The sequence below is a fragment of the Vicia villosa genome, linkage group LG4, assembly GCF_029867415.1.
Source record: "Vicia villosa cultivar HV-30 ecotype Madison, WI linkage group LG4, Vvil1.0, whole genome shotgun sequence".
NCBI lineage: Eukaryota > Viridiplantae > Streptophyta > Magnoliopsida > Fabales > Fabaceae > Vicia > Vicia villosa.
In genome coordinates, this window is record NC_081183.1 from 175,853,897 (window position 1) to 175,863,660 (window position 9,764).

The 9,764-nt window shown below is 34.8% G+C and overlaps 2 protein-coding genes across 2 annotated transcripts; both read right to left on the bottom strand.

The window, feature by feature from the left end:
- Nucleotides 1-1,684: 1,684 nt before the first annotated feature.
- On the bottom strand, nt 1,685-3,964 carry LOC131598363 (uncharacterized). The gene is made up of 5 exons (XM_058870975.1): nt 3,757-3,964; nt 3,084-3,219; nt 2,751-2,900; nt 2,346-2,591; nt 1,685-2,255 (listed from the first exon to the last, which is right to left on the bottom strand). The coding sequence occupies exons 1-5, from the start codon at nt 3,962-3,964 to the stop codon at nt 1,685-1,687; spliced, it is 1,311 nt and encodes a 436-aa protein (XP_058726958.1).
- Nucleotides 3,965-5,652: 1,688 nt separating this feature from the next.
- LOC131600379 (abscisic acid receptor PYL8-like) lies at nt 5,653-7,271 on the bottom strand. Its single transcript, XM_058872547.1, has 3 exons — nt 6,974-7,271; nt 6,351-6,566; nt 5,653-6,246 (listed from the first exon to the last, which is right to left on the bottom strand). Exons 1-3 carry the CDS (start codon nt 7,205-7,207, stop codon nt 6,028-6,030), a joined length of 669 nt encoding a protein of 222 aa, XP_058728530.1. The 5' UTR covers nt 7,208-7,271; the 3' UTR covers nt 5,653-6,027.
- Between the last annotated feature and the right edge of the window lie 2,493 nt (nt 7,272-9,764).

Genomic DNA, 9,764 nt, shown 5'->3' on the forward strand with positions numbered 1-9,764 from the left:
TTTTATTTTTAGAATTTCTTATGAGATTGTGACCCAAGTGTCTGCTGGCATGGTTAAATTGTCATTGAAAGTGTTTAAAGAAATAAGATGCAATAAGATGCTTGGTTCCTATTATATCACAATCAATACGAAGGCGCTTGGTTCCTTAATGGAATTATATTACAAAGGAAAACCAGTTTTTTTTTAATCAGTTAAAAGGTAAAGTGGCTAAAGCTAATGAATGCACTATACTCGGGATGCCAAAATTATTTTGCTTCAAAACATAAATATATTTTTCTATAATAATTATGTTCTAAAATGTAAAAATAAAATCATATAGTATACAATAAATTTTACATTTTCAGATTTAAAAAATGAATGTCTAAAAAGTTCTTTTGAAATATAACGAAGGTAAATTTTGCATTATTTTGGAAAATATGAAATAAAATTTATTTGATTATAAATTATTGTTTAAATATTCTTTTTTGGTACAAATTTTATTATCAAACTTTTGGAAAACTCTTACTACACCCTTTAGTTCTCTTAGGCATCATGTGTGTTTAATGTCCCTCTGTTTTCGTAGATGTATTTTCAGAAGTTTTTTTTTTTTTTTTTTACATTTGCGTGGAAGTAAATACGAAGTATGTTGCAGGTACATCTACGAAATACAACCATAATCAGTAAATCAGAAAAATAACATTTGTAACGAGAAAAATAACATTCATTGATTAAAATCGACATTACATTGATAATTTCAGCAGAAAATTAAATATTACATCTAAGAAATTATAAAAGTTAAAACAATTTCATTTGATTCATGCATCATTTGAATGACATCAATGTTGTTTTCCACTTCATCCCACCAACTTTATGTTTTTTCGGTCTTAAGTGAGGTCTTTGTTCTAAACCTCTGAATTCTTCTGATGACTTCGCCAGGTTTGTAATCCCCCGCTAACCAAGACACCAGAGACCTTTTTAGTTGGTCCAAAGAATGGATGTGCCAAAATTTCATCTGCATCGGGGATTTGAGAGGAGAGAAAACAAAATAAGAGCTTTTCGTAGATACATCTACGAAAGTTTTCCTGTTATTTTTTTAACATACCAGAATAATATAGCAGTAGCAGTAGAAGGAAAAACACATAAACTAATACTTGACAAAAAATGATAATATCAAAATGTTATAGAATGCATACATTACACTTTGAAACTAGAAAATACATCAAAAAAATTGTCGCCACCTAAATCTATTGGTGGTTTCAATTTTGACTTTTCCTTATTCGCTTCCTTCTCGATGTTGTTCAATCTTTCGAATTCGTGCATCCTATCAACAAAAAGATCCGTCCATGTCTCGGCATCTTCGGTATGATGAAGCGGCCATTCTGACGACGTAGGTGGTATGAAGCATTCCGGTTTCAAGTAAACTTGTACAAAGTGATTAGCTTTTGAAAGCCATCCAATACACATGATGCGGGCATTTGAATTTGTAGGCGGTGCGATGCGGAGTGGAACAAAGGTTTCCGACTATAACACGTCAAGTCAATGCACACCATATCATAGGCGCATGCAAAAAGATGTTCCATTTTCGGAAATTTCACCCATTTTGTCACCGGTGCGTAATGGCCCATCCAAGGCACAAGAGCTTCGTTAGCCGCTTCAAATTTAGCTCCCTCTCCATATAACCGCATGTACGCTTCTTTATGCGTCTTCAACTCTTGGATGAGTTGATGACAGACAACCGTATATTACCCTCTCCATTACCAAGTAACGCCGAGACGGCTCGATAATCGTAATTACCGTCTCCCACAACATCTACAATTCGCTTGATGTAAGAATGCATAAAAACCGACATCTCTTCCATAAATGGAATTTTCGGTGGAATAAGCACCTCTTCGATGATTGAAATTTTTAGTGGAATAGGTGTCAGAGGTGGTTTGCTAATGCGAGCTCCTTTGTTTGAAATTTTTTGAGATTTTTGAAATTTAGGAGTCAATGAGTCGGGAAAAAATTTATCGACATGCTCACAATAAGAAGGAGACCGTTTAGTCGATTTCTCATTCGGTGTAGGATTCAATTTCTTCGGAGCACCCTTTGTCTTAACCGGTTGAGACGGCGGTTTCATGTCGGTTGTTTCAGGATATCCAATCTTCCGTAATTGTTCTTTGATGTTCATGGTGCCATCAGCCTTCGAAAACCTCTCTTTTATCGCTTCCAATTCGGAAGTAATAGAGATATTCGATTTTTCTCCTTCGACGCAACCATCATCATCAAAACTAAGTCTTTTTCAATGAGGGATAACTTCGTCCATTCTTATTGGCTCACCTAGTCTCGCTTTTTTAGCAATAACACATGCACACAGGAGACCTTACGTTCTAGTAATAGTGCAACCACACTTTACACTATTGGAACCGACAGTTTCACCTTGTTTGGCCCCGTGAAAAATATAGTTTAACCCGGCCCGAGACACATTTCCGATCAATTGAGAATAAAGAATGTTGTCTCTAAATCGATGTTCCAACACCGTAATGCTCCGACCAAATGTGGTTTGTATCTCATTATGTTGGTTTTTGATCATGAAATTTATGGTGTCCCAATCTCGACACAAGTCACCCTTGCTATTAGCCAACCAAATTTTCAAACTAGCATGTGCCGATTCAACTTTATTGGTGGTTGTATTCCCAAGGTGTCAAACATTATCAGTCCACGCACACACAAACTTCTCCTTCACCTTATCAAGAATGGTGCTTTCAACATATTTCAATAAATCCGGATACTTTTCACACACTTTCCGAAATTGAAAGTCGGAATCGGCGTATAATTCTTTTGTCGAAGAATTTGCAATACGAGTCCATTCATCCATTATTTGTTCAACAATCACACCGGACTTCACCAATTTTCCACCTTCGGTCTCTAGTTGTTTCGTCCTGACCGCGGATTTAACCTTACTTCTCACATTACATGTTATGTGATATCGACAAAGTAATGTATTAGAAGAAGGAAATACCTTTGCCACCGCATTCATCAAAGCGGTATCGCGGTCCGTAACCAGCGCCTTGGGCATTTCGACTTGTTCCTTCAAAAGTGACCGACACACCTCTAATGCCTACCTAAAATTACCCTCTTTTTCACACTCCAACAAAGCAAAACCAACGGCGTATGTCTTCTCGATGGATGTAACACATACCATCTCAAATAACAAAAGTTGATACTTGTTGATCTTGTAGGCAGAATTAAGAAGGAGCACTATCGAAAAAGTGTTGAACAACTTTATCGAATCCGAATGAGTCCAAAAAATATCTCGGACCGTAACCCCATCGTCGTAAGTTCAGTACCGCGACACATATTTGTCATCATCTAACATCTTCAACAGTTGTTGCATCTCACTTCTATCTCCCATAATTGCCTTATTATTGCGGTACCAGATGTTACACAATTGCCTTATATTTGATACATTGTCAGGTTCCTTCCGTTTCAATATGTCAAGTATATTTTTCAGTTAGACAAGATTCAAGGATATGTCATTAATACATGTCTTCTCTTTCGGTTTGAGCCGACATACACTAGGATGTCCTTGTAATGTTCCGCATATGTCATGGTTATGCAAACCACAAATAACACTAAATCTCCACTTCTTGCTAGCCACCATGTAACCACGGATTTTAAATGGACACTCGCATTTTCTAGTACCCGTGTCGTCTCTTTCAAACTTCCTTAGAGGAGGATGGTATTTCCCGCTTCTTTCGCACAACATTGTTACGAAAGCATTTCTTCTTGCCGTACCATTATCCAATCTTCCTATTACTGCACCGAAACCAATGTTAGTTGCATTCCTACGAATCCATGTGAACATGCTTTCCCAATCATCAAACTCTTGCTTGTTATTAAAGTCACTGCCGACATCGACCACCTTTACGACTACCCCTTCAACCTTCGGTGAAACATCGATTGAAGGAACTAATTCTCTTGAGATATTATCTGGGTGCCCCATACCTATTCGTAACCAATAATAGAAATAACACAAAATTACAAGACTGCTATAAAAAAATAACACATACACCTTCCGTCGATGCACCTCCGAAACGTGTTCATCTTCAACACGTTCCATAGATGTACCTTCGGAAGCAACGTAACTTTTTTTTTTTTTTTGCAGAAAATTTATGCATAATATGGGCAATTCAATGGATAAAGATGACTATTTACCTGGAATTTAGTCTTCTCTTGCTCCCTTTGATTTGTTGCACCAAAAAGTTGAGCTTTGTAGTGGAAAATGATATTAATGAAGTAGAGTTTTTTAGGGTAGTGAAAGTGAGTGTTGAAGAAGAAATGTGACAGTGGGGGAGTGATCATGTTGGTTCAAATTATATCAGATGCTTTCGTAGGTACATCTATAGAATATTCTGGCGCTAAGTCATTTTGTAGATGTACCTACGGAACAATACATGAACTGAATTTATTTGTAGTTTTTGCCAACTTACACTAGTTTAAAATGCTTTCGTAGATACACCTACGGAAAAAACCAATTTTTTTAAAAAAAATGTGCTTCCAGATGTGCATCTACGGAAGTAGGGGGTATAATTGAAATTTCGTCAGATACCTAAGGGATCTAAGGGGTGTAATGAGATATTCTCTTTAAATTCTAACGAAATAAAACTGACAATCTAACATAAGAAGCTTAATCTCTCTAACATTTAATAGTATTTGATTTTCTTTACGGAAATAAGTTTAAACGAGAAAATATATAAATAGATTTAAATAAAAAAAAGATAGTAATTTACACCATTAATAAAAAAAACAAGTGAATAGTGATTGGATGTGAGAATAAGTTGAGCTGATTTAGACTTTGGTAAGTTTGTTAAATAATTCAAAGTTTAAGTGTGGCATGTATTATCATAGATTTATGTTATATAAATTTCTTAATGCACCATATGACCCTATGGATTACTAGGATATCTCGTAAAAATACATTACGAATTTTCTTATTTTACCTTATGAATTACTAGGATATCTCTGAAAATACAATATTACCCTAAGATTTTGGAAATTCATTTCCGTACTCACCTCAAACACACAATTCACTCCTTTATGAACAATGTTTCAATTTTATGACTAAATTTATTTTTAAAATACTTTCCCGAGTGTCTTAAAATGACTAACTGTGCGTCCAGAGAAGTTTTCCGAAATTTAAAGGGGGCATTTTTCGAATTTTCAAATGTATATTTCTATTCTATAAGGTTCATTAAGAAATTATCTTATTTTATATCTAGGTCAAGCCTTTTCGAAGTTTTGATTGGTCGACTAGTCTACTAAAAAAATTTCAACTAATCTTAAACATCAATGACAAAAGGTGCCCCTAAAAAAGTTGAACCGATCGAGAGTGACAATTCTACAAAGTGTGCAAAAGCTGAACTAATAAATTCATTCCCCATCTCCACGGCCTCTGCAATCAATAAATTCATCTGTTGATGAAGATCAAACACCTTGGATTTTGAGTTCCTAATTTGTTGAAATCGCGAAGCTAGCGATTTAATCTCTACTCAACAACTTAGATCGGTTGATTGCAATTGCTACCAAAATTATGATCTAGTGAATCCAGGTCCATTAGAGCTTTTGTAAGACTCACTTTAGTGAAACTTCGTCCCATGAAAACTATGAAAGAAAAAAGAAAGGTACTGAAGGTTACAAAGAAAACACAAAAAATTTAAGTAGCTATAGAATTCTGTTACAAAAATTAACCTCAACTACCGCAAACTAAAACTTCACCCTGACCATTAAAAACAACTCTACATGTTTATATACAACAAAGAGCATAACCAAAAAAACAAAAGCCTTCGACATTATCAAGGACCACCTGATATGCATCACTTGTTACCTGTTTCTTTTACTACAGAAAAGAGAAACCAACATATATAACTTAATCAATAGAGCAAATGGAATGAAACACCCTTATGGAGGCATCTCAATCGCCAGTCCGACTCCTAGGCCTCCGTAAGGAAAACTGCTGAAGCTTCATCCGTGGCAGCAATGTCTTTGGCAACAACTTATTACAAGATCCTAAATCCGATCAATTCGTTCGGTCCGGTCTCGCAAGGCAATCCCTTCCGAGACATCGGCAAGTGATTTAAGGTTGCACTTAATTACAGCTTCAACAAAGTAGCATGTCTCATCCTTAGTGTTTCCATCAGGTACATCCACCACAAAAGACTCAATTACTAGTGTCCCCGGCCTTCCATCAATAATTTCCGGATGGAGGGACACCACCGACGAGTAGTTCTGAAAGACAAAATATATCACCGCAAATAATCCAGATGCTTATAAGTCGTTACAGAGGGAATATAATATATTAGAACAGAAAAGTATATACTATATAATCATACCGTAAGCCTATGATCACCGCCGATAATCTTGATGCTTAGAACATGTTCATTGTCATCAAGAAGCTCCAACCTTTCTGTACTTGTGGTAGCAGGAAGCCCTGACTTAACATCAACTTCTCTTAAACTTCCAATCTCAAGGTTTCCCCTTACAACACATCTGCTCACAAATGGTTTATACTTTTGCGGCTGATCAAACCTTCTAACCAAAGACCATACCTATATAAACCAAATCTAACCACCATAAATAAACATCACATCACACAGAGAGAATACCTTCTAGAAAATCATTACACAAAAAACATTATCAGGTAGCCCCAGAGTCAGAGTCGTCTTAAGTTTTCAGAGACTCCGTGTAGATTAAAAGTTGAAATGTGGCGAATCAAATATGACTCTATTTTGTCTCAATTTAACCGTGACAAATATTATATGAGAAACTTTTTATAATTACTGAAAAATAAAAACAGATTCCAACAACCCTAACAGAATATCTAACAACCCTAACAGAATATGTAACAACCACAACAATACATTCGAAAATAAATACTGTCATACACACTAACAAAATTTAATTCAACAAAACCCGTAAAAATAATTTTAAAAAAAAAGAAAAAAAGAAGGGTAACCTGAGGAACCGGTGCTCTTATATGCTTAACAAGAGCAGAAGCACACTGATTGTTTCCAGGCTGGTGCCGGTGATGTCTTCTTATAAATTCCATCTCCATGTTACTAAACCTTCCACTTCCACTTCCATTCATTTTTTCACACCCTAATCCAAAACGCACCGTTTCACCTCGTTCTGCAAAATCTTTGGATTTTAGAAGGAGAGTGTGTGATTGGATATTCAGACTCACTACCATAGATCGTGGAAACTACTTACCTAAGAAATTTTTGTTATTATCTCAAAAAAGTAAACGAATTAATTAATCACAATTTTAATTTTGAATATTTATTTATTTATTTATTATAAGTTGTTACTCCATGTTTGGTAAGTTGCATTGTTATTATTTTATTTATAAAATGCAAAATATCTTTGTTAAAAAATATTTGTTTGTTTATTTAAATTCAAAGTGGGGTCCATTTGTATAGTGCTACTATTATTATAAACTAACAGTTTGTTTGTTCTTTTGCGTCTGGCTTTCGCTTTCTTCAACAGAGAAGGCATTACCGGATTTGTTTGAGAGGGGAAATTTTAATGGTTATGTTATTTCATCATGTGTGTGATTTTTAAATTAATTTTGAAATGTAATGAATTGAAATCTGATTCATTCCATTACAAGATGGACAATTTTTTTTATAAGATACTCTTGTTCAATATTCTTTCTATTTTAAAATTAGTTTTATTTTAATTAAAAAATTATATTGTTAAATAAATATTATTATATTTATGTATAAAGTTAATTTTTAAATGAATGAAATAGTTCAAATGTATGTAGTAGTTGAGTTAAATAAATATAAAATATTGATTTAAGATTTAATCATCGGTAATAATATTTATATATTATTCTAAATAAATTATTGTATTTATAAATTAATAACTTTAAAATTATTATTATTATTTTAATGATGTCATATAATTAATGTTATATGACTAGTTCTAAAATATTATATTCTATTTTTTATTTATAAAAGTAGAAAATTCTATTTGATATTATTGAAGTCTATGTTAGCAAAATCACAATACTCACTATTGTTCATTCTATTTTTAGAGCTACATATTGATGTTACTGTAATTCATACTAATGGTTACATTATTAATGATATAATATACACTGAAGTAATTGATGAAATCCAATAATAAATTAAGAAAGTTGTTTCATTTGGTTTTGAAAAGACTATTAAGTAAAAATGTGAGTATTACAAAGTGAATGAAAGTTTTTTTTTTAATATAATGTGTCGATATTATTTTATTTAGTCATATGTTTGTTTCCAAAAACTTAGAAGTCTCTATCTAAAATCTAGCAATGCAATATCTTAGAAATGTGACATTAAATCTCTTACTTCCATTTCAAACCTCCTAAAAGAGTATGTTATCTGTTCTGGTCAGATATACAATGCCTCTAAATTCATTATTTATGTTGGAGGCTTGTCATCTGATAGGCACTGCAGGCTGACAGAGATTATTGGATTCACTAAGGCTTATCCTCCTTTTATCTATCTTGGAGTCCCCATGTTTATAGGCAAACCTAAAGATACTCATTTCTTTCCCCTTCAGGTAACATCAAGCTTAAGTTGGCAACTTGGAAAACTAACCTTTTTATCAATGGTTGGTAGAGTTCTACTTGTCAAAACTGTGATCCAAAGTATGATGGTGCACAACATTACCATCTATGACTGGCCCTCGAGCATCATAAAAAGCATTGACAATTGGACTAGGAACTTCATTTGGAGTGACAATGTTGAGAAGAGGAAGCTGGTTATTGTTGCCTGGAACAAATGTTGTACTAAGACATCTGATAAAGGTCTTGGAATCATATCTTTGAAACACTACAATGCAGCTACTAATCTTCACCTTTGCTGGAAGTTTCTCAACAGCAATCAATCCTGGTCTGCTCTCTTGGCTGCTAGAGTGAAAAGAAATGGTAGAGTTATCAAATATTCCATTAAGTCATCTTTATGGAAAGGTCTAAAGGTTATGTATAACACTGTACTGGACAATAGTGTTTGGATAATTGACAATGGCGGGAAAATTAATTTTTGGTTGGATAATTGGGCTGGGGAAACTCTTGCTTTTAAGTACAAAATTCTAGAAAATTTTCAAATTAATCTCACTTCCAAGGTTGTTGGCTGGTGAAAAAATAACTTTTGGTCCCTTCATGACAATATCCTTCTAGCTAACAGTTGAAACTTCTGATCATTTATTCTTTGGCTGCCAGTTTGCTGCTAACATTTGGAACTGGTTTAGTGCTAATCTCCAAGCCCCTTTCTCTATCAATTTGATGGCTGACTGATTCCAAGTTCTAAGGATCTCCTGGAACCCTTAAGCCTTAGCTGTGATCATAGCCAACATTGTTTTCATTCTCTATCAAATCTGGCAAGCCAGAAACTTGCTCAGGTTTAACAACAAAACAATTTATTGGAAGTAGGGGTGGCAAATGGGCATGCTTGCCCCGCAAAAGCCCGCAAGAAAATGGGGCGGGGCGGTCATAGTAGAGTGTGTGGACCTAAAACTTTGACCTGCCCCGCAAAAAAAAGTAAGGGCGGGGCGGGCTAAGCCTAAAAATGCAAATTTTATGTTAATTTTGGTGCCCGCAAAAGCCTGCATAAAAAATGGGGCAGAGCGGGGCGGTCACACTACAGGGTGAGGGCCTAAAACCTTGCCCGCCCCGCACAAAAGTGAGGGCAAAACGGGCAGCCCAACGGGCTGGGCCCGTTTTTCCATCCCTAATTGGAAGTCATGCATATCCTACATTGCGG

Excerpts from the sequence above, each read along its gene's own strand:
- LOC131600379 (XM_058872547.1), bottom strand. The coding sequence starts at position 7,207 with ATGGTAGTGAGTCTGAATATCCAATCACACACTCTCCTTCTAAAATCC. Across the intron at positions 6,567-6,973 it reads TAAGAGCACCGGTTCCTCAG|GTATGGTCTTTGGTTAGAAG; the intron begins GTTACCCTTCTT and ends TGGTTTATATAG. Across the intron at positions 6,247-6,350 it reads GCGGTGATCATAGGCTTACG|AACTACTCGTCGGTGGTGTC; the intron begins GTATGATTATAT and ends TTTGTCTTTCAG.
- LOC131598363 (XM_058870975.1), bottom strand. The coding sequence starts at position 3,964 with ATGGGGCACCCAGATAATATCTCAAGAGAATTAGTTCCTTCAATCGAT. Across the intron at positions 3,220-3,756 it reads AATAGGAAGATTGGATAATG|TGCTCCTTCTTAATTCTGCC; the intron begins GTACGGCAAGAA and ends CTTTTTCGATAG. Across the intron at positions 2,592-2,750 it reads TTTCGGAAAGTGTGTGAAAA|CAAGGGTGACTTGTGTCGAG; the intron begins GTATCCGGATTT and ends GTTGGCTAATAG.